Raw genomic sequence first — 22,460 nt, 5'->3', positions numbered from 1 at the left:
GCTACAGTAATATTTATACAAATTAGGAATTGTAATACTACTGACATTGATATATAATGATGCAATTGTTAGTTTTGTTTGTAGAGAATCAGAATATAAACTCTTTTTTACAATCAATAATACACGAACACTATCAATAAGCACTCTATGAATCAATGAGTTAAAACATATTTTTTGTTTTCATAGTTTTTTCTTCTTTTTTTTTCATTGTGTTGATTTTTGTTTTAGTATTTATTGTTTATTAGTGGAATGGAAGTGGAACCTGCGTTTCATGACACCATCTATCGTCGGACTGTTTTCCGGGTCACACGCGCATATAAATACTCCTCACCGGAAGTGATACGTTCTCTTCTAGCGATCCAACATGGCGGTGAGTAGATCATCAGCGCATACAAATAAACCGCCACGAAGACGCTATCGTAATCCGCAACCATCGGAGCTACGGACGCGTATGAAGTGTCGTTTCACCCACGAATAATTAGACACTCATATTGTGGAAACATCACAAGTCATATTCCGCAGATTATCATGATTAGTCGTCCGGAAATATGGAAAGCGGCTAAGGCTAACATGCTAGGTGCCCTGAAAATGGAGCACTTACGTCGTTACTCGTCAACAAGAAGAGTTTATGTTTAATTATGTGATTCTTAGCAACGGGTCCACTATACCTTTTGAGTTAGTTTCTGTAGTTTGACAACAAAACGTCCGTTTTTATCTTATTTCTCTTGCGTGTTAGTGCTGCGTGGCTAAGCTAGCAGAGGGGATATGTACGGGCATGTTCTCCAATGGTTCTCAAACCTTTGAGCGAAGCCCCTCCACATAAAAGTCACTGAATTATAAACAAAGTGACTCTGCGTGAAATCTGGGAATGTTCATTTTGAACTCAAAGCTATTCTGTTTCATCACTGGCAACAGGTTAATTGTACTTTCTGTAATGTGTTCCGCGTGACACTGTACCTAGATGACAAAATGTACATTATTTGCATTTTGCAGTCAATGAAAAATATTTTTTATTTTTGGTCTGGCACGGTGCAGCGGTTGCGAGTCACTGCTCTGTTTGGACATGTTAATCCGCAACTGTTGGGGGGCATGAATCAGTTTAACCGGGTTGTGTTCAGTATTTTAGCTGTCACTGTCATCTTGCTAATAAAATCTGTCCACTTTGTACAGCAGGAACAGGGTGAAAAGAAGGAGAATCCCATGAGGGAGCTGCGCATCCGCAAGCTCTGCCTGAACATCTGCGTGGGCGAGAGCGGCGACAGGCTGACCCGAGCTGCTAAAGTGCTGGAGCAGCTTACAGGACAGACCCCTGTCTTCTCCAAGGGTGAGCGGGTCCAGTTGGACAATAAATGGAAGAAAAAAGTTAGAAGCTTCCGTCTTATGTTTTAAAAAAAAAAAATGGTGAAAAGAGGAAATAGGTTCCTCAAAAAGTAATTGGTGTTATTTATTTATTTTTACTTAATTTTTTTGCTGACAAATGATGCGGACATGCAAAATTCTTAAGCGTGAACGTTTCCTGATTCCCAGCGGTCTTGAACACGTAGCATATGAGCCGCACAGTGAGATGGTTTGGATGATGTCAGTAAGTCACAAGTAGCTATTTTCTTCTCATCGATGGGTGTGTTTTGTTGCAGCTCGCTACACTGTGAGATCGTTCGGCATCCGCAGGAACGAGAAGATTGCCGTCCACTGCACCGTCCGCGGCGCCAAAGCCGAGGAGATCCTGGAGAAAGGACTCAGGGTGTGTTGGTGTGTGCGCGCCTGGCAATCACAAGCGTAGACCGCCCTCTTCAAATATTGGAATATTGGCCTGGTCATATTTTCACAAAACAAAGCCTTAAACTTAGGGCTGCTCGATTGTGAAGAAAATATTCATCGCAACTAATTTAGTAATAATTGAAATCACAATTAGGTTTAGTTAAGTTTCTTTGAGCCACATTTTTTTTGTAATTATTATTTTAAAATAGAAAATGTGTAAATACATACATTTAAACAACTCAAAATTATATTAAAAATGTATTATTTTTAATTTACGATTATGCCAATTTTGTAATTGTGGAGTGAAATAATTGAAATTTAATATTGATTAGTTGCACAGCCCTGCGGCTTAAACATCTCTTCGGGATCCCGTAATATCAGCCACAACCTTAGTTAAACAGAGCGTTCAATTCTACCAATGAGATGAAATTATTCATAAATACAATGAATCAGTATTTGGTTCAGATTTTCCTGTTTAAAAAGAAAAAGATTTAGACGAAGGTGTTAGGAAGGTGACGTTATTTGACACCGATCCTTGATATAGTTTTAAATCAGCGATCTTACAAATACGTATTTTCTTTATAAAGCATTTATATGTTAGGAATGTAATGAAAACCATTTTGAATGAGAAAAGACGCGAATCGGTACATTTTCAAATGTACCGTTCTTAAATATAATTGCACCCGACCCGACGTACACGTACCGAAGAGATGCATGCTAGGTATGTATAAATGGGACCAAATCTGTTTGTTTATGATGATTTGGGTTGAATTACTTTGAATAGTTTGGGCTTTGCAGAGCTTTAACATGTTGCTACATATCAATAAGCATGAAAAAGCTACTGCCTTAACACGAAGACGAAAAAACGGAACAAAACCAAATCCATGCACCGTTCTTGAACCATATCTGTCCTGCGGATCAAACTAAATTCTTCTAATATCTCCCTAATATATATGTAAGCAATTTTTATTTTCAGAACCTTAATTACACGCATAGCGCCCATGCCATAAAGTAAACCTTTTCTCATCGACAGAATAAAAACTGAAAATAAGAAAAACCGCGGAAAGTCATTTCAATCGAAGCGCGACTGTGCCGCAGGTGCGCGAGTACGAGCTGAGAAAGAACAACTTCTCCGACACCGGAAACTTCGGCTTCGGCATCCAGGAGCACATCGACCTGGGCATCAAGTACGACCCCAGCATCGGCATCTACGGACTCGACTTCTACGTGGTACGTGACGCGGGCGCGTTGCTCGCTCGTCCTTTGATCTCGGGTCGACTGCTGTGTCGTGATTGAACTGTCGCGCTCAGGTTCTGGGCCGACCCGGCTTCAGCATCGCGGACAAGAAGCGGAAACGCGGCCGCATCGGCTTCAGGCACCGCATCCGCAAAGAGGAGTCCATGCGCTGGTTCCAGCAGAAAGTCAGTGCAGCGCGCGACACGGGTTTGAATCGAGGTTGTCGAATGGCGCCGTTCAATAACGCTCGGCCTTGTTTTGTGTTCTCGTTTCCTTTCAGTACGATGGCGTCATCCTCCCCGGCAAGTAAAGGACCACCTTTGACATCTTTGTAAGAAAGTAATAAAAAATAGAAAAGAATAGACTGCTCCTGTCCTTATTTTAATAGCTTTTATTTGGTACTAAACTTAAAAAAAAAAAAAAAAAAAAAAAAGGTCACTAATGCTGAAGATTGGTTAAGCTATGTGTCCGAATTTAGTCCGTTTTCTATTTCTTTTAAAAATTGATAGTAATAAATATGAAGAACTTCATTTCCCAGCATGCTCTAGTGAGGGAGGCCAGTTTTGTTCAGTTTGGTTTTTATTCAGTGAAACCCAAAAACATGACATGTCATCATATACAAGGAGGATGGATTCACCTTTTTTTTAGTTTTTTTCCTTTTTACTGATCTTAACACGTTAGTCTCACTGGTTCACCGTATTTAACAAATGTTGAAGTTATTTTACTTGACGTGACTTCATTCTTCCTCTCTCTTAGGACATCTTAAATAATACATGAGCTTTTCCCTTTCAAATGTCGTTTGCTGTGATGCCGTCGATCACGTACAAACTATTACATGTATTTGTTTTTCTTTCCTGATTCTTCTCCCTTAATGGCTCCTAAACTCACAAGGCGCAAGGACAAAAGTGATTTTCTTGTCGTTGGCCGATTGCGAGTCGTTCTCACCGCTTCCAACTCTTCTTCCCGTTTCGTCTTTTCGTCGTCCTCGCTTCAGCTTTCCGCTTCCTTGCTTGAGGGAGATTCCATCTCCAAAATATTTCTCGTTTTCATCCCTCTTGAGAACGTGCCGGAACGTGCAAGTGCTCCTCCTTACTTCATCATTTAAAAAAAACAAACGCTCTTTGTTTTTACAATTTAGATACTGAAATTAAACATTTGTAACTAAATGAGTCTTAATCAATGATATGTGCACTTGCTAATCGACTGTATTTGTGTTTCATGTTAAACTTGGCCATCATTGAATTGTTTTCGTGGGACAAACTGAAAAGTTCAAATGAGCAATTACCACAACATTTTTGTTTTATTGCTTGTTGGTTATGATAAATGCTTAAGCCATTACTGGCATTGCCTTTTATAGATTATTGTCATGTAGCTTTCATAGCACTTCACTATTGTCAAATTTTGATTTACAGTAAATGGACTATAATCGTCTTAATTTAGCTTTTGGATTCTGACCATTAACTAACGCTAATATTTGTTAATGTAGTATAATTATTTTATTTCGGGTTTTATTTGCTATATTTTTGGGTTTAACTAATTTGACTTTTTGATTGACCTTCAATCTTAAATCTTTAATTTGAGATTGTGATACTTAATCCAAATGTAATCAAAGTTTGAGTGCATTTTATGACTTTGAAAGTAGCCTGAACCAAATTAAATTTTGTTTACTTTCAGATCAAAATTGCACCAATCTAATGATTCTAGTTTACTGCACTTGATTTCATTCATATTTTTTAAGATTGACCTTAATTCAGTTTATTGCATTTTATTTCCATTCTGATTTGGATTTTAAAAACGATTTTTACTTCATAATTGCATTATTGTGTACTTTTGTACTGTGTATTGTATTCTATTATGATTAAGATTTGGCGTTAAACCCCAATTAAATCTTGTTATTTCTATTGCACATTCTTTTTCAGATTTGTATTGTTTACCATAGTTTCAGTGGCTGAGAAAGCGAGTGGGCCAACTTTTGTCGTTGAGCTGATTTTTTTTTGTTTTTAAGAAAAGGCAAACCTTTTCAGATGAATACTTATCTAATTCAAGTTTTAGTTCCAATTTTGCCCCATAGGGAGCGGACCATGACGTCACTTGGCACTTTTTCCGATTCATCTGTGTGACACTGGGCCAAACCCCATTTCCAAGATGGCCGCCTCAAGATTTCACAAAGTAAGTAGCGCTTCAGCTTGGGTACCATTTGTATCTTATTATGTCACGAGAAGTGAATTGGCGGAAGGTTGTTCATTTTAGCCCGCTATTGCACTCGACTTTTTCTCATTGTGGTTTCTTTCAGGCAACCGTCCCGGGTGACGCTGACCGGGGTCCTACCCATGAAACTGAAGAGGATTCCACAGCACCCGCAGTTGAAGGTAAAAGTGCAAGCAAAAACGATCCAGGTCCAAAATCATTATATTTGGCAAATACGGAAATCTGACGTATTGAAATCAAGCATCCAAAAGTGGTAATCTTTGCCACAAGTCAGAAAAATATAACTCTGCGAGATTTAATTTCTGTTAGAAAACTTTCAATCCTCTCCTGAAAAATGTCAACAATAGTTTAGCTCACGCTAGTTCTCAGTGGCTCGTTTCTTGTTTGTATTTCTTTCAGATTTTACTCTAACCTTTTTTTTTTTTTTTTTTTTTTTTACTGCACTTCAATGCCAGCCTAATTTTACTTCGTAATTACTGAATTTTGGGCACTTAATTCCGTTCCAAATAGTTTTGCGTGCTGATTTCTGATGAATATCAAGTTGAGCAGAGATGCTGGCCCGGTTGCCCTCTGTCGATGTTCCCTTCACGCCGTCACGCTTTGCGGCGGCGGCGGCGGCATGCTGCTCTCCCGGCTCCGGTTCTTCCCGGTCGGCTGCTGCTGCGGCTCCTCGTGAGCCGGCGTGTTGCGGTGCTGCGGGCGGCGCGGCGCCTGCCGCGGCGGCAGGGCCAGCGCGCAGCACGACACCCCCACCGTGGGTTCAGGCAGGTCCTCGGCGCGGGCCCAGCTGTCCGTAGCCGGGTCGTAGGTCTGGACGGCGGCCTTGTAGCGCTTCTCCGCCTCGTTCCAGCCTCCGGTGAGGTACAGCTTGTCGGGCCCCAGGGCGGACAGGCCGGCCGTGCTCACCCCGAGCGGGAGCGGGGCGGCGCGGCCCCATGACCCGTCGCCCTCGGGGGAAAAGACCTCCACGGCCAGGACGTCCACCCGCTCCCCGCCGGGCCCCAGCTGGCTGCCGCCCACCACGTACACCTTGCCGCCCAGCGTGGCGGAGCAGTGCCAGCCGCGGGGCATCTCCATGGCGGGCTTGTCGGTCCAGGCGTCGCCCTCCACGCTGTAGCAGGCCACGGCGCGCGTGTAGGCGCAGTTGACGTAGCCGCCCGTCACCAGGATGTCGCCCGACGGAAGGGTGGCGCTGGAGTGGCAGCAGCGCGGCACCTCCATGGGGGCGCGCATCTGCCAGGCGTTGGCCGAGGGCAGGTAGCTCTCCACTGTGGCCAGCAGGCCTTCCACGTTACGGCCGCCCGTGGCGAACAGGCGCCCCCCGCTGGCCGACAGCGAGAAGTGCGTGCGGCGTTGACGCATGTTGGCCAGGTGGAGCCACGTGTTGAAACGAGGGTCGTATCTGCGTGCAAGGCAAAACAAAAACATGTTATTTTATATTGCAGCTTACCATCGTTCTTGCAAATTTGAACCTCATTTGTTAAATATAATTTTTTTGCAATATTAGAAGAACCAAGTTGTATACTTTATTAAAAGAATAGCAATATTCCGAGAAAAATTTAAAAAATACAAGAATACACAAAAATAAAAATAAATTGCAATATTACGAGAATCACACAAATTAATGCGGAAAAAATAATAAATTACAAAAACTTTAAGTAACTTAGAAGATGACAATAATACAAGAATAAACTAAAAATTTATATCCAAAATATTATAAAAACATTACATTTATGACAAAAATAAATATCACGAAGAATTGTTTTTTTTTAGAATAAAATACAATAATATGACAATTTTTTAAAGGATTTTTTTTTGTCTCACTGCCGTATACAGAATACAACCATTTTATTTTTTTGCGTTGGCGGTCCCCAAATAGGTGTTTTTTATTTTTTTTTAGAAAATTCAAAATGTTTTGACAATGAAAACATTTTTGGGCTGAAATGTGTATGCCGATAGTTAAGTATAATCATAACAAACAAACTTATAATAAAAAATCAAAAAAATAAATATAACATGAATATTCCTTTTTGAGGAAGTATTGTTTAAAAAAGATTCAACATCCTATTAAAAGAAAATGTGCTTTACATATCCAATGAAACAATTATTTTATACAAATAACCCAAAAAGTTGCGTAAGTATTGCGCGTGTCTTTTTTCATGGTGATATGTGACCTGCTTAGAGTGCTGACGGCGTGCTTGGCCTGGTTGCGGGCGTCGTTCTGGTCTTCGCCGCCCGCTACGTAAAGGAAGCCGTCCATGACCGCCACGCACTGGTTAAAGCTCTTTGCCGGCAGCTGCGTGAGGTGACGCCAGGCGGCGCCTCCATCGCGGGGCTCCCGCCACAGCACCTGGAGGACATTGAGCGGGGTTAAAGGTCAAGGCGGGATTTCAATTTGAGGCGAAATGGGATGTTTCGCTAGGACGCACCTCGCGGCTCAGGGCGCGTTCGGTGAGGGACGGCCGCCCGCCGACGGCGATCAGGGCGTGATGGCTGGCTCGGACCTGGGTGCGGCGGGACTGCAGGGCGTTTTGCTGGCAGGGCAGCAGGTGGTAGTTCATGGCCTCCACCAGCAGGCGGTGGCACTGCGGGTCCTGCATCATGCGGGGCACCGTCTGGATCTGGCTCACCAGCTCGCCCGCCGGGATGGTCTCCAGACGCACGTGAGACAGCAGCGCCGCGGCGTGCGGCTGACGGGACTCCTCGAAGTCCAGCCACTTCATGGCCAGCTGGGAAAACGTAAAATCACGTGGCGTCATTTTTACTGAAAATGACATCACAGTGCTGAAAGGTCTCAGCCGACAAATGTCACATGACCAAAGCCACAAAACAGGTGAGGAGTGATTGGTTATCTGAGCTTATTTTTATTTTCTAAAAATTCTTAACATTTTTATTTTGTCTTGTATTGTGATATTTTTTTTAATTTAAAAAAAAACGTTTATTTTCATAAGATTGCAATTGCAATTTCCCAGTAGGGCCATTGTCAAATATTTCTAGATGGCCCTTAAATCGTAATCCCCCCCATTTATTACAACCTTTTTTTCCCCTTGAAAAATCTGAATGTATGTATTATAAAAAAAAATGCAACTTTAGTCTCATAAATCATTGACTTAAATTTAATGTTTCTTTTCAAATTTTTGTACAATGATTTTTTTTATTCTTGATTTAATTTAGACCGCTATTCTCAAGGTAAAAGTTATTGTGTTGTTAGGTTTGTGTATTGTACTTAGAATATGTGGGGGGAAAAGTCCTACAAAAATAGTAATTTTTTTTTTGGAAGAAAAGTTTACTTTACCTTAAAGGAAGACAATAAGTATTTATTTTATTTTTTTAATAAATGAAAATCATAATCGTATGAGAATAAAGTAAAAATTATTCTCAAAATTTAACTTTATTTTGGGAGAATATAGGCATATTTGTTGGCAAGGAAAAAAAGGACGAAATATTCTGATAACAGTCCAATTTTTTTATGGAAAAAAAAAGTCATTCTTATTTTGTATATCATATTTTTGTATTGTACTTGGAATGCGTGGACTCGGGCGCCCCCTGTTGGTGGTGTTAATATTGCAGTATGTCTCTCTTCTTCAGCTGTTTGATTTTGTTTGAAGGTGGTCGGGTGTCACACGCCAGAACTGCAGCTGCTCTCACTTCTGATTTTACACTTGGATGAAAATAGACGTGGGGAAATTCCTCCCCCATTAGAGCCCCGGATGGATTTAGGATTGTTTGGCATCGGGGATGGTCTCCGCTCGAGCGAGTCACGTTCTATTGTGACAAGGTGACAATCACGTGAGTCCCTTCACATAATGATGCTTTCCTTAGTCTATATTTTAGTTTCTCTAAAAATGTGCGCTGAAAAAGTCCCCCCCCCCCCCCCCCCCCCCCAGATAAATACTGTACTCGGAGGTGTGGAAAGCGTACCTGGAAGGCGACGACCTCGGAGGGCAGCGCCAGCGAGTCGTCCTGCAGGAAAGCGCAGATCTGCTCCAGCGTGAGCTGCGTGAACAGCGGCGTGTCGGCGAACTGCACAAAGTTGTCCAGCACGAAGCGGCGGGCGGCGTCGCAGACGGTGGGCAGGCCGTAGGCGGCGGCGATGTTCCACACGTACACGCACGTCTGCACGTTGAGCTCGGCCAGCAGGAAGTCGGTGCACATCTTCAGCAGCTGCGGGATCTGCAGCGTGGACGCCGCCGACACCGTGCAGCCGATGGTGTACAGGGACATGTGCACGCGGCCCAGGTAGGCGAACGTGATCACGTTGGCGAGACCTGGCGGGGGGGGGGGGGGGGGGGGTTGGGCATATACACCATCAACATATTAGAATGGCAGCCAGCAGATAGAAAAAGTCTACACACCCCCTGTTCAAATACCTGGTTTGCAGGTATGAGTAATGAGGCCAAGAGCAAGTTACAGTAAATACTTTAGTAGTCAATTAAACTCGTGTTTAATGGGGATCAGCGCACACCTGCCGCCATTTTAAGTGCCCTTGCTTAAAACCACATCAAGTTCGGATGTTCTAGTAGACTTTTCCTCACTTTTTTTTCTTTAACAATTATGTTACTTTATTACAGTTTCATTTATCTAGTTAGTTATGTTTATTAAAAAGTTATAATTTGAGACTTTGAGATGTATTTTTTCAGCAGAAAATGATTCACAATAGTCCTAAATTAAAAAAAAAAATTCCAAGGGAAAAAAAGGCTATCCTACAAAAATTTTAATTTTTTTTTAGATGGAAATCTGTCTTTTTTTCCCATTTTATTAATGAAAATTGTAATCGTATGAGAATAAAGTAAAAATTCTTTGCAAAATTAAACTAAATTTTAGGAGAATATAGGCATATTTGTTAAGAAGCCACAGTCCAATTTTTCCATGGCAGAAATTGACACTTTTTTTTTTCTATCTCTCTCCAAAATTTTTAATCATGTGAGGATAAAATACCACTTTCTATTTCACTCTTTGTGTACGTGTCCACTTCTGTGTTCCAAAGTTTGTGTTAGAAAATGGAGGAAAAGAATGGCTGGGTCTCTTAGCAGCGCCACTCACTGGATTAGATAGGTAGTGCAGTTACCAAAACTGTTAGGGAACGTCAACACTTTTAGTTCCTGCAAAAGCGTATTGCATTCACTTGAAAATAGAAAAAAAAAACAGTTTTTCTGACTATTTGGGGGGGGGGCGCTTTGTTTTTGGTGTATTTTTTTCCTCTTCAGTTTTTCAGAATATTTTTTTCTCTCATAAAAAAAGATTCCAAAAACGGGGTGGGGGGGGGGGGGGGGGGGTCCACAGTTTTTTTTTCCTTCTGTTTTTCTGAGTAATCTTTTTTTAATTGAAAAAAAAATCTGGGAAAAAAATTGGAGAGAACCCCCCCAAAAAAGCCCCCCCCCCCAGGTCAGAAAAACAGGAGTTATATTTTTTCTTCAAGTAAATCCAATACGCTCCTGTAAGTTCCAGTAACAAAAATGACAAGTTGTCGGCCATTTTGGGTGCGGCGTCGATCCTACCAAGGGGCGAGAGGGAGGGCAGCTCCAGACGCTTCATGTCAGGATCTTTAGCCAGGATCTCCCTGAAGTACTGACTGACGGACGAGATCACAAGCTTGTGGACGTCGAAGGATTTGGTCTTGCAGCTCAACTCCAGATCGGTCAGGAACCTAATGAGGAACGTCACCAGTTTATTTCGGTGACATCAAAAACAACAACACTTTATTGTCATCATATCACAATTCTAATCCTGCAAAATCACTTCTCCTGACGCATCTTGCTGAGCTCCTCCAGCATGGCGTTGCCGTGCAGCGGGCGCGTGAGCTCGCTGCCCAGTCCCAGGCCGCGCTCTCCGGGTTTGAGAATGGGCGGCGGCAGGGGCAGGTTGAGGCTGTTGAGTTGGGCGATGTCCAACGCCGCCATCTGCTCGATCTTCTTGACGGCGCTTTCTACCACCACCACCACGCCGTCGCCACGGCGCTCCACCTTCAGGGTCGGCGGGGCCTTCTCCGCCACCACCTGGGGGAGGGCGTCCGTCGAGGCTTTTTTCGGGCGTAGGGCCTTCTTCTTTGGAGCCATCGCACTTCCTGTTGCTCGCTAACGAGAATAAGAGCTTTCTGTCTTATCCTCAACCAATATTTCTTCCTTTTCAAACTTTTGGACACAACACACAGCACCTACAAAACATGAAAATTTTGCATTAGTGATGTCATTTTTTTTATTTATTTTTTTATACACTCTGCACAGCTCTCCATACAGTAATTAGGGTGGAATGACACCAGCTGCGTCCCGCTCCGGCCTTGGCCCGGATATTTTCAAGCGTCTGACATTATTTCCATCCCCCTGAATCAGTCCCGTGGCAGCTGATTGGTCGCTTAACTCAACGTCACAAAAAAAGACACGGCCAACAGCTGCCGTCCTGCCCCGCCTCGTCCCGACCCGCCCCGTCCCGTCTTGTCCTCTGAGCAGAGCTATTTCAAATGACACCCCCAACTCGAGGGGCAGCATGGGGGCTAGTGAGCTCATAGTGCGCTCCCCGGAGCGGATTGGATCATGTTCACATTTGCGCTGATATCATTGGAAAGTCTTGGCACACTGCGACTTTGTTTATGTCAGCCATTACGCTTGGAAGGAAGCAAAAATAAATAAAGCCACATGTATAATGGCTATCTTTTTAACTCTGAAATGGTAACTTTGCAAAGGGAGTAGGTCATGTACAGTATCGTCTTAGCCTAACAATAGCATAATTATGTATGCCTATGTCTCGGGTGACCAAACGTCTTCTTTTGGGAGGACAGGACATTTTTTTTACGTCCTGTTTGGGCATCTGTTTTTATTTTTTATAAATTTGTGAAAATGTCCGGTTTGCATTGCGTGACTAATAGGAGCTGAAGTACACTGTGTAACTGCGACTAGTAGCACAATTTCAAGGCTGAGGCAAGTGTCCTCTTTTTTTTCTTTTTTTTTTGGGGGGGGGGGTGGAAATATGGTCACCCTACCTATGTCATATAGCCTATTGCCACAAGATCAATGAAAAATACCAATGTACCTGAAAAAATGTGTGTTTTCTTTATCTTATTGTATATAGTGGATAATACTGTTTTAAATGTAGCTATCATAACAATCTATATTAATTAGCCGATAAGACGCAAATGTAACGTTTTTTCCTCTTTTCAACAGTAAGGCTACATTTCCTTATCTGACTGTGTTTTAAATATAACTTTAATTTAACACTCTAGATACGAAAACAAAAAGGTTTATGTTATTGTTACATAGCTAATAATATGTTTAAGTTAGCTTTGTCAGATTAGCTGAACTACAAGCTAACTTTTCTTAGATGGCGTCGGACTGTTTTAAACGTAGCTAACTTTAGCTTAACACTCTATTAAAATCTTACTGTTATACTGCAGATAGCATGCTAAAATTAGCTTTCTCTATTTAGCTAACCAATGCTAACCAACTTGGCTTTGATTGTGTCGGATTACGTTTGGCGATAACTTTTAAAAGAAAATGTTTTTTTATGGATTTAAGTTGGATTTGTACCATATAAAACTTGTTGAGGGCTAAAAAGGTCAAACACAAAGTGTAGTACTCGTACCATATAAAAGAATCACTGCTCAAGTTGCATTCAACTATATAGTACAACACATTTGCATTTATTTTTTTAAGAACTGTAGCACTTAATTGACTCAGTAGGCTGCGATAATAGTAATTTTTTTGCAAGGGATAAAGAATGCATGCGTATTATTTTATACTATTTGTTTGCCCGTCTATGGCATTTTGCATGCAACTAGAAAAAAAACAACAACCTTGGTTTGTTTTTCAGAAATACGTAGGCCTACTGCTGCACGATTTAAATCTATTAAACGAAAATAAGAGTCAGTTTACCTTCCTTTCCTGCCTGCTCGGACCCTTCACCCTTTTCCCTTCTTGTTGCTTTGTTGATGTTCTCACTTTTTCCTCACCGTTCTGTCCCCCTGTCACTCAACCAAGGTGCTGTGTTGTGTCTGTATGTGTTGGTCCATATCGCAGGGTCCAAACTATACTTGTGACGTAGGCTTCAACCCCCTCAACACATGCGCCCGGATAGCACTGCCTCCTCGAGAGCGCATCAAACCACCTCCATGTCCAAATAGAGGCACCCACGGCAGCCACCCTGCCAGAAATAACCCATAAGAGGCCCTCTTGGTAGGCCCAACACCCAGAGCCTTCGGGCTTGAGTGATTTGAGTGTTCAAAATGAAAGTTACCATGTTTGTTAGGGGAAAAAAAATTCAAGCATAAAGTGAAATTCATCACTGATTTCCTTTCTGCTGAATTTCGACCTTTTTTGCTTCAAATAAAAATTGTGCCTCATTGACGTATCTCTGGTGCCCCCAAGTGGCCGGACATGTTACTGGTGAAGGTAATCAAAATAAAGTTGACATTTAACGGAAATAAAATAAAAAGCCTCTCTGTCCGAAAAATAAACTATGCGATTACATGTTCGTCGCAGTTCAGTAATATTGAAAACTATTAGATTTTTTTTTTTACACGTCCCATTTGAATCCTGTATATATATTGTTTTCTTTTTGCGACAATTATACTATTACATTATTAAATTATCTTCTAAAATCTTGAGTCATATTTTAATCAAGTAAATATATACAAATAAAAGAAAAAAATTGACACGCTTGCTGACGTAAACAGGTGAAGACGCAGCTGTGTGACCTACTTCCGGTTTCCATGAAAATGTTTACTATTGCGCCCCGTTTTTTGGCACAGTATATATTCCAGTATTCCACTGCCTTTAATTTAGATTTTTTAATATGAACAATTTCATATTTCTGTATGAAACCTCGCGTTGAGGTAGCGGAAACTTCCCCGCTGCAGTTGAGATGAAGTCGCTTCCGGAGACAGTATTTGCCAGCAGTTAACATGGCGGAGGAGCTGCTGGAAACAGTGGACAGACTTCAGTCCCGGCTCATGGAGAGCCCGGAGCCGCGAAAGGTAACAAATGTGCGGATGTTGAGCAAAGTGTTAAGTGGATTGTTTAACGGCGGCCTTTTCCCACCCCGAAGCCGTTTGTCACTCGAACCCCAAACGTAGCGGAGGCCTTGGCAGGTCCCGCAGAGTAGCGTAGGGTCTGAAGCGATGCGTTCATTGACATCGGGATAATCGGCCCTTGTTGTGATGGCACCCTGTGCTCTATTCTTAAAATGCATTACGTATTAAACCATTATAAGCATTTAATTAAACGTTATTTTATTCATTCAGCTTCAGTTCTAAGGCAGTCTTATGTTTTCATTCAATTTAAACAACTGTTTAATTGCTTTCCTAATGGTGACTTAAAATGACACCTTTTGTCTAATTTTAATATTTTAAAATTGTTAAATCTTCAAATTGTCCATATATATGCATACTGTATCCGAATCAAGGCATGTTTTAAGTGAAAATAACAAATTTCAGGTGTTTTTGTAGTGTACTACTGCCACATATCATTTTGTTTATTAACATCCCGTATCTTACAATATTGGATGGACTATGTATGACTACATAATGAGACTAATTTTGTCTGATTTTTATGTATTTTATATTTAAGCTATTTTTTTCTAAATTCTCGTCCATATACAACGTCAACACTCAGGTGCTTTTGTTGACTGGCTGATAGAGTTCCTTAATTTCCGACGGCATTTGAACGCGTTGTGAGAGACGTCACGATATATGAAAGAGGTTTTAAACTTTGCTTATTGAAATTTTGAAAACCCGCAAATGACTCGAACAGAACGACTCTTACGGTCACACACATGCGTCTTTCATTCAGGAGAAAAAACAACTCGAGTCGTTTTATTTGATTGTGGGACCAGCGTGGACCATTGTAGGCCTTTTTAGCCGCTAGCCAAGCAGCTAACATACGGTGACATTAAAAAAAAAATACCATTCCGGGTGTGAACGTGCACAAACTCATGACGTCGACTTCAATTTGGTCCGGTTATGTTTGATCCTGTAAAGCGGAAAACAAATTAAAAATAAAAATATGACATTCCCTTTGTTAATGCAGACGTGTGTTTGTTTTGCCAAAACAGACCAGACATGTTTCCTAGCAGCAAAGTAACACAGTAACAATAACCAAAAAGAGGGAAATGAGTTCTACTTATGTCACAATCCGGTTTTTAAATCTGTAAAGGAGGCTAGGTTGCAACCACAAAGACGTCATGTGAAAATTGAGTGCATGTCTGATTCTTTACACATGTTGCTGTTAATTACGTTTTTATTAAAACGATTATAGTTAAAAGCAGCTGATCATCTGCAAACCAGCAAGTTGATGCTCTTCTGTGTCGTTTGTTGTATCAGCTCCTCAAGACGCTCAAAAGACTCAGCGAGCTGCCGATGACTGTCGACATCCTGGTGGTGAGCATGGCCATCCTCGTGTGTTCGTCTCATGTGTTCATCTCACGTTGGATTTTTAGCAACATTTGGTCTTTGCCAGGAAACTGGAGTGGGAAAGACTGTGAACTCCTTCCGGAAACATGAAGCAGCTGCAGAGGTGGCAAGAAACCTGGTGGCCAAGTGGAAGAAACTCGTCCCGCAGTCGGTTGACGGGTACGTAAGAATGGAAGAACTCCCCGCAAAAAATTGTCTTTTTTATTTTTATTTGATATATTTGCATTCATCGACAGTCGAAGCAGCAACAGTCACGTGAAAGAAGCACCGCGGTCACATTCTCGACGCCAGCGTGAACCCTCCCCCGAGGAAGAGGAGCATACTTATGCCGAAGAAGAAGAAGAAGAAGAAGAAGAAGAGGAGGAGGAAGAAATGCGAGGCTATCGTACCAACTACTCCCCCTCGCCGCCCCAGCGCCAGCAATACAGCCCCCCGCAGCCTGGGAGCGACCAGTCCGACAAGTACGACAGCCCCGAGCCCGAACCCGAGCCCAGCCCCGAGCCTGAACCCGAGCCCAGCCCTCCCCCTCCACCTCCCCGTCTGCCGCAGCTTCCCCGCAAACACAGCAAGCCCAGCAAAACTGACAAGAACCCCCATCACCACCATCACGGCGACCACTCGGACCGCGGCAATGACGGCGAGACGCGGCCGCGCCACGTGCCCACGAGCCGCGGCGACGGGAAGAAGCGCAACGCCGACAGGGAACGAAGCTCGCCCGCAAAGTCCGCCAAGCACAGCAGGAAGTCGGAAGGGAGCAGGAAGGGAGCGGATGAAGGTGAGATTTTAATCTGTTTCCCAATTTTCGTCCAAGAAAAAAATGTTCAAGTGAACAAATATTCAACAAAAAAATTGGATTCAAAATTTTCAGCTCATACAGAACATTTAGAGAACTAGTTTCCACATTCCAATAATTTCCCATCATTCCGCACTTTTCACAATGAAATTCCCAAATTTAAGAGATATTTCTCATATCCTCCTTCCACATTTCTTGACAGATTCAAACCATTCCAACAATTTTCAGTGTTTGGACAATTCGATTATTTCCACAGCATTTCACTTTGAATTCAGTGCTTTCTATAGAAATTGCAATTTGTAGTTATTCAATGCAAAATTGATTGGCTTGCATGTAATTCATTATTTATTTATTTTACAAATGATTCACTGCCAGCCCAGTTTAAATGTTGACGTCTATAGCATCAATGGCAGTGAATGAGTTCATTTAGTCGATTGCCTAAATCAATTATATATATATATATATAAATAAATATATATTTGGATTCCGTTGCCCCAGGGCGACCGCCGGCGCAGAAGGACCCGCCTGCCAGCGAGGAGGACGACGACTTTGAGACGCCCACCATGTCCTTCGAGTCCTTCCTCACCTACGACGCGCCGACGTCTTCCCTCAAGAAGAAGAAAAAGCCCACGCCGGCAACCGCGTCCTCGCACGCTCGCCCTTCTCGCTCCTCCTCGGCCGCCAGTACGACAAAGCCGACGTCCTCTCGTCGCGACGCTCAGCCCGCCGCCGCCGCCGCCGCCTCCTCGTCCTCGTCCTCCAAAGGAGGGAGCAAAGCAAACGGCGTCCAGAGCACAAAGAGGTCTCGTTCAGGCTCATCTTCGACCGTGACGGAAAAACGCAAAAGGGTAAGTAAGGAGTCGCTACCTTGAAGTTTCAAGCGAGTCCCAAGCAAGGTTATTTGAGTTCATGATAACGAATAAAAAAAACTCAAATTGAACGGTTGTATCAAATATCGATACTGTATAGCTATAGTGACATTGTCCGCGTTTTGTCTGCGCGTCTCCGTCCGTGCAGGTGGTGGAGGCCGTGCCGTCACTTCCCGAAATCCCCCTGCCGGCCATCCAGCCCGATTACAGACCTCTTCCCTCCATCGACATCACGCCGCTGTCCCCGCAGAGGCGGAAAGGTAACTCGTGCGTTCCAACGTGGGTTTGACGCATGTGGCAGGGGTTAAATGTTTTTATTCTTGTATTGCTTTATGTCTGGGCGGCACGGTGGCTGACTGGTTAGCACGTCCGCCTCCCAGTGCAAAGGTTGTGAGATCGAGTCCGGGCTTCGGCCTTCCTGGGTGGAGTTTGCATGTTCTCCCCGTGCTTGCGTGGCTTTTCTCCGGGTACTCCGGTTTCCTCCCACATTCCAAAAACATGCATGGCAGGTGAATTGGACACTCCAAATTGTCCATAGGCGCGATTGTGAGTATGGTTGTTCGTCTCTGTGTGCCCTGCGATTGGCTGGCAACCAGTTCAGGGTGTACCCCGCCTACTGCCCGAAGCCAGCTGGGATAGGCTCCAGCAACCCCCGCGACCCTTGTGAGGACAAGCGGTACAGAAAATGGATGGATGGATGGATGGATGGATGCTTTATGTCTATCCAGAAGAAAACGTTTTTATTACATAATACTTAGTGGCCTCAAAAAAATAAATAAATAATAATGCTACAACTAAAATGAGCTGCTTTAAAAACAAATTAAAACTAAATGAATTGAAAAACAAAAGTCCAAACGAAATTATATCTCTAAAAAAAACAATCCCAATCAATGACAACCCTTTCCGCCGCAGGTCCCGTGTTCAACGACGAAGAGGACGCCGGCTTCACGGGCAAGCGCTTCAACTCCAAGATGGTGGTTTACTCGGGATCCAAGACCGCCTACCTGCCGCGGATGATGACGCTGTACGAGCAGTGCATCCGCGTGCTGCAAAACAACATTGACTGTGAGTCTTGTGCTGTTTGTCTATATGGCTCACGGTCCTAACCCGAACCCGAACCCGAACCCGAACCCTAACCCTATGGTATGGTCTTTTTTTGGCACGCTTTCAGCCATCGATGAGGTGGGAGGTGTCCCCTTTGAGATCCTGGGGCCGGTGTTAGAGCGCTGCACGCCGGAGCAGCTGTTCCGCATCGAGCAGAGCAATCAGGTCACACACACACACACACGCACGCACACGCACAGATGGAGATGAATACTTTTGGATTATTTGTTGCATGCATTTTTCCGGAATTTGGTTCATTAAAATGTGTTTTTTTTTTTTTGGTATTCATTTATCCCACATCTTATATAGACGTGTGACCTCAGGGATTTTTTAAATTTATTTTTGCCTCACTAGAATAAAGTGTCATTGCACATCCACTGCAGTAGGTGGCAGTGTCACCCTCGTTTTCAGAGAGTGCACAAAGAGTATTATTAACTTCTGCAGAGGTGTACTTTTAACAATTTTATACACAAATGATAATATTTATTGTCGTGGCGGAAAGTTGGCGGTCAGGGGACGATATAAAAAAAAAAATAGAGAAGCACTGTTTTATTTATCCCATTAATAATTGGTTAATGTATTTATCATAAATAAAAAAATATTTTTTTACATATTCAATAGTCAAATATATGCATTGGAGATATTTTAAAATTAAATAATTTATTAATTGTCAAATGATTATAAATAACACATTAAACATGAGATTGTTTTAAAATTAATTTGTTAAACAAATTCTACATACACTTGTTAACTTTCTTTAAGTCAAACGTGGCCTTGAACAAAATTTAAATGTTTTTATTCATGTTAAATTCATTCAATTAATGACAAGAGTTAATATAGTAGTTGTAAATAATACAAAAAACAAAATGAGTGTACATTTAAAATAATTATTAGTCAAATTAAGCATTTGCATTATACAGTGAAAGGAATAAAAATGCAATTAATCCATTCCAGCCCCAGAATTTTTAAAAAAATCAGCCTTTATTTATTTTACTCCGTAAAGCCAATGATATTTAGGCGGCATGAGAAAAAGTGCAGATAGTTAACGTTCAGGGCGTTGCGTGTTTTTCGTCAGTGGTTCACGGAGGACTCTAATGAGCTGTGGATGCGCCACTGTCAACGCGACTTCAAGCGGGAGACGCCGCAGGAGTACGAGTCCTGGCGGGAGATGTACCTGCGGCTGCACGACGAGCGGGAGGCGCGCCTGCGCCGGCTCACGCAAAACATCAGCATGGCGCACGCCAACAAGCCCAAAGGTGTTTTCTCCAATTTTTTTTTTTTGTTTTTGTAGAGCGAGAGAATTCAGACATCTGTAAGAGAATTCTCTTCCATGGTTTAAATTCACTTATTATAACGCAAGGCCGTTGTTTGGCAGAGCGGCAAGTCAAGATGGCGTTTGTCAACTCTGTGGCCAAGCCGCCTCGAGATGTCCGCCGCCGGCAAGAAAAGTTTGGGACCATCAACGGTTCTTCGGCAGCCTCCACAGCCGCCGCCACGCCCATCAAGTCAGTCACACATCCCGAAAATGTCAGAGATTTTTCTTTTGGGGTTATTTTTTTTATGGAAAAAAAAAAATCTTGTTGGTTGGTCCAATTTGTATACATATATATTAGGGTTGAATGATTTTGACAAATAATCAAAAAAAAATTTGTATTACTTTATTTTGGAGAGCTTCGTTTGAGGCCTTCTCTGCCTCTTTTTCCTCACTCTTAATCACACCGCATCTCTTCCAGTAGAGCTCATTACTGCTGTCGTGGCACAAAGTGGTACTGCACGCAAAGCACCCAACTCTGAATTTCGACGAGCTTGCATATTGTAAAATCACCACCGCTTGAAAATCCGTCCCCCTGAAAAATCCACCTCCTTCCAGAATAAGACCGGTCAACACCGACTACTCCGGCGAGTCCAGTCAGTCGTCATCCTCCTCGTCGCTCCTCAACCCTTCGCCCGGATCGTCGCGATCGTCGGCATCGAGCGCGGGAGCATTAGGGGGCGCGTTCGCTTCCCGAGAAAAGCCGCAAGGCAAAAGTAAGTCGAGTTTTTGTTCAAATATTGCTCGTCGAGTCACTTCAACATCTCATTGTCTTGATTTTTTTCTCCCCCCCCCCCCCAACAGAAATCGCCCCCATGATGGCCAAAACTATCAAAGCTTTCAAGAACAGATTCTCCCGCCGATAAACGTTTTTAATTGAAACTTTTAATCCAAGGCAGTGTCCTTAAAACACATTTTTGACTAAAAAATGAACTCTGTGGAATCTGGAGAGAAAAAGGACAGATTTTTTTTTTTATTTAATTTGGCCTCTTTTGTTCAATACCTATTTAAATGGCGGCAGTGTGGAAACTGGAAACAAAGAAGGTACTTTTAGGAAGCAAATGCACAAACGTACACGGACATGACACGCGGGGCAAAAACAAACAAACAGTTGCCACAATGTATGCACAAAATCGTCATTTGTGGCTCCAGAATAAAGACAAAATACGAACGTGGCCACCAATTAGGTATAACCTTCACTTGCTGACTTTTGAATATGATTATTTTGTCGTTGATGGGACTGACTGGTTATAAACCCGGAAGAGGACCGCATGTCCCCGCAGACCAATTCTCCGCAAACGTCATCATTTATTGTACATTTATTGAACTGGAAATAGTCGAGAGACGCTCATGAACACAGTATAAGGAAAAACAGAAAGTGACTACTCTGAAAACATGGGGGGGGGGGAACTATACTCATGTACTATTGTTATTCTTATACTTATTTATGTCAATCTGTATCCAAATACCTGAGTGTGACTTTGGTGCAACTTATTTACAGTTTTGTACGCGTCGACAAGAGCAGGCGTGCGTTATGAGCATCCCAAGCTATTTTTTTATGGATTCTAAACCAGGGGTGTCAAACTCATTTTGTAGTTCCAGCTTCCCTCAGAGGGCTCTGCTGATGATGATGATACCGTATAAAGATTATTACATATACACAACAAATTGATGCATTACTAGTTTTTAAATCAGAAGTCACAAGGGAAATAGTTTGTTCATATATTTTTTAAGTCACTGTCAAATGGGTAAAAAAATAAAAATAATTACAAAATGTCAGTATTATTTATTACACAATTTTAAATGTTGCCACAGATTTTAGTAAGGGAAATGGAATTTGACACACATGATTTGCATATGCGGGTCACATAAAATGGTGCAGCAGGCTGGATTTGGTCCCCGGGCCTTGAGTCTGACACCCGTGCTGTGAACGGTCGTCTTGACAGACTATGACCGTTTGGTCGAGAAGAATTGGGGGGGGGGTTTTGGGAAGTGAAACGCTACCCCTATTTTATTTTGAAAATATTCAATGTACTGTATTTCTGAGCGGACGGTGGTGGACAATTGAGGTCTGCAGGGATATGGGGCCCGAGAATGGGGGCTGCAGCCAGACTGTCTTACAACAAATAAGTATCTCCCCCCCCCCCCCCCCCCTCTTGTCGTGTCTGGCTTTCTGTACACTCCAACACTGTTTTAACAAAACAGTAAGGAATGGCTCATTTGTTTTTTTTATAACTTATGTCCAAATAAATCCGCTTTAGATGAAAACATGAGGACTGTCTTTTAAATTGAGTGCATGTCGCAAACCATTCACTGACCGCTCTGAAGTAACACAATTCAGCGTGTTTGACTTTTTTTGCGAGGACTCAAAAGGATCAATGAGCTGCTCTTTTTTTTCAAGTCTTCTTTCCTGCTGTCCACCATGCGTGCGTCCTGTTTGTAAATATCCATTTTATCTGCTTCACTGTGACAAACCAGAAGATGAGGAAAATATCCAACCATGAGCTTGTTTTAAGAGATGTATTTATGACACTATTAATGACGTAGACCAGATGCCCCAGGAAGTAGATTGGAATCCTGTAATTTTATTAGATTTTAATAAATGTTCTATGGTCATTATTTTTTTTTTTTTTATTATTATTATTAAATTTGACTTTTTCCCCCCCTCTGAACTGTGTCTCCCTGTTGTCATGTTTTGTTGTGTTAGTGTTTGACATAAAATAGCTACATTATAAATTGCTGGTGTTTTTCCGGAAACCTCGTCTATAGTATTGGTCAGTC

General features: G+C 42.5%; 3 protein-coding genes and 1 long non-coding RNA gene across 5 annotated transcripts; 3 read left to right on the top strand and 1 right to left on the bottom strand.

The window, feature by feature from the left end:
• Nucleotides 1-307: 307 nt before the first annotated feature.
• Nucleotides 308-3,354, top strand: rpl11 (ribosomal protein L11). Its single transcript, XM_086063445.1, has 6 exons — nucleotides 308-370; nucleotides 1,171-1,324; nucleotides 1,635-1,741; nucleotides 2,857-2,988; nucleotides 3,069-3,179; nucleotides 3,275-3,354. The coding sequence occupies exons 1-6, from the start codon at nucleotides 365-367 to the stop codon at nucleotides 3,302-3,304; spliced, it is 540 nt and encodes a 179-aa protein (XP_085919571.1). The 5' UTR covers nucleotides 308-364; the 3' UTR covers nucleotides 3,305-3,354.
• A 92-nt stretch (nucleotides 3,355-3,446) lies between these two features.
• Nucleotides 3,447-9,459, top strand: LOC147157462 (uncharacterized). The gene is made up of 4 exons (XR_015091158.1): nucleotides 3,447-5,163; nucleotides 5,288-8,035; nucleotides 8,811-8,991; nucleotides 9,090-9,459. It is a non-coding gene; the product is annotated as an uncharacterized LOC147157462 (long non-coding RNA).
• On the bottom strand, nucleotides 4,115-13,400 carry klhl43 (kelch-like family member 43). Its single transcript, XM_086062339.1, has 7 exons — nucleotides 13,068-13,400; nucleotides 10,942-11,356; nucleotides 10,701-10,849; nucleotides 9,124-9,470; nucleotides 7,632-7,931; nucleotides 7,377-7,552; nucleotides 4,115-6,604 (listed from the first exon to the last, which is right to left on the bottom strand). Exons 2-7 carry the CDS (start codon nucleotides 11,256-11,258, stop codon nucleotides 5,788-5,790), a joined length of 2,106 nt encoding a protein of 701 aa, XP_085918465.1. The 5' UTR covers nucleotides 11,259-11,356; nucleotides 13,068-13,400; the 3' UTR covers nucleotides 4,115-5,787.
• Nucleotides 12,204-22,351, top strand: eloa (elongin A). Of its 2 annotated transcripts, none has more exons than XM_086062340.1 (12): nucleotides 12,204-14,167; nucleotides 15,512-15,568; nucleotides 15,648-15,760; nucleotides 15,838-16,376; nucleotides 16,893-17,242; nucleotides 17,412-17,523; nucleotides 18,176-18,328; nucleotides 18,435-18,532; nucleotides 19,443-19,623; nucleotides 19,743-19,872; nucleotides 20,238-20,395; nucleotides 20,484-22,351. In XM_086062340.1, exons 1-12 carry the CDS (start codon nucleotides 14,096-14,098, stop codon nucleotides 20,543-20,545), a joined length of 2,025 nt encoding a protein of 674 aa, XP_085918466.1. In that variant the 5' UTR covers nucleotides 12,204-14,095; the 3' UTR covers nucleotides 20,546-22,351. The 2 variants fall into 2 exon arrangements, with proteins under 2 accessions (XP_085918466.1, XP_085918467.1); XM_086062341.1 differs by lacking the exon at nucleotides 12,204-14,167 and adding an exon at nucleotides 14,858-14,890.
• The last annotated feature ends 109 nt before the right edge of the window (nucleotides 22,352-22,460 follow it).

The sequence above is a fragment of the Leptonotus elevatus genome, chromosome 19, assembly GCF_054856555.1.
Source record: "Leptonotus elevatus isolate MCC_2025b chromosome 19, RoL_Lele_1.0, whole genome shotgun sequence".
NCBI classification, from domain to species: Eukaryota; Metazoa; Chordata; class Actinopteri; order Syngnathiformes; family Syngnathidae; genus Leptonotus; species Leptonotus elevatus.
This window is presented reverse-complemented; position numbering and strand designations above follow the sequence as displayed.

Coding starts and splice junctions, on each gene's coding strand:
- rpl11 (XM_086063445.1), top strand. Junction 1,325..1,634: donor GACCCCTGTCTTCTCCAAGG/GTGAGCGGGTCC, acceptor GTTTTGTTGCAG/CTCGCTACACTGTGAGATCG. Junction 3,180..3,274: donor TGCGCTGGTTCCAGCAGAAA/GTCAGTGCAGCG, acceptor GTTTCCTTTCAG/TACGATGGCGTCATCCTCCC.
- klhl43 (XM_086062339.1), bottom strand. CDS start 11,258: ATGGCTCCAAAGAAGAAGGCCCTACGCCCGAAAAAAGCCTCGACGGAC. Junction 10,850..10,941: donor AGCAAGATGCGTCAGGAGAA/GTGATTTTGCAG, acceptor GTTCCTCATTAG/GTTCCTGACCGATCTGGAGT. Junction 6,605..7,376: donor GCCGTCAGCACTCTAAGCAG/GTCACATATCAC, acceptor CCTTGCACGCAG/ATACGACCCTCGTTTCAACA.
- eloa (XM_086062340.1), top strand. CDS start 14,096: ATGGCGGAGGAGCTGCTGGAAACAGTGGACAGACTTCAGTCCCGGCTC. Junction 17,243..17,411: donor TGACGGAAAAACGCAAAAGG/GTAAGTAAGGAG, acceptor CCGTCCGTGCAG/GTGGTGGAGGCCGTGCCGTC. Junction 18,329..18,434: donor GCTGCAAAACAACATTGACT/GTGAGTCTTGTG, acceptor GCACGCTTTCAG/CCATCGATGAGGTGGGAGGT.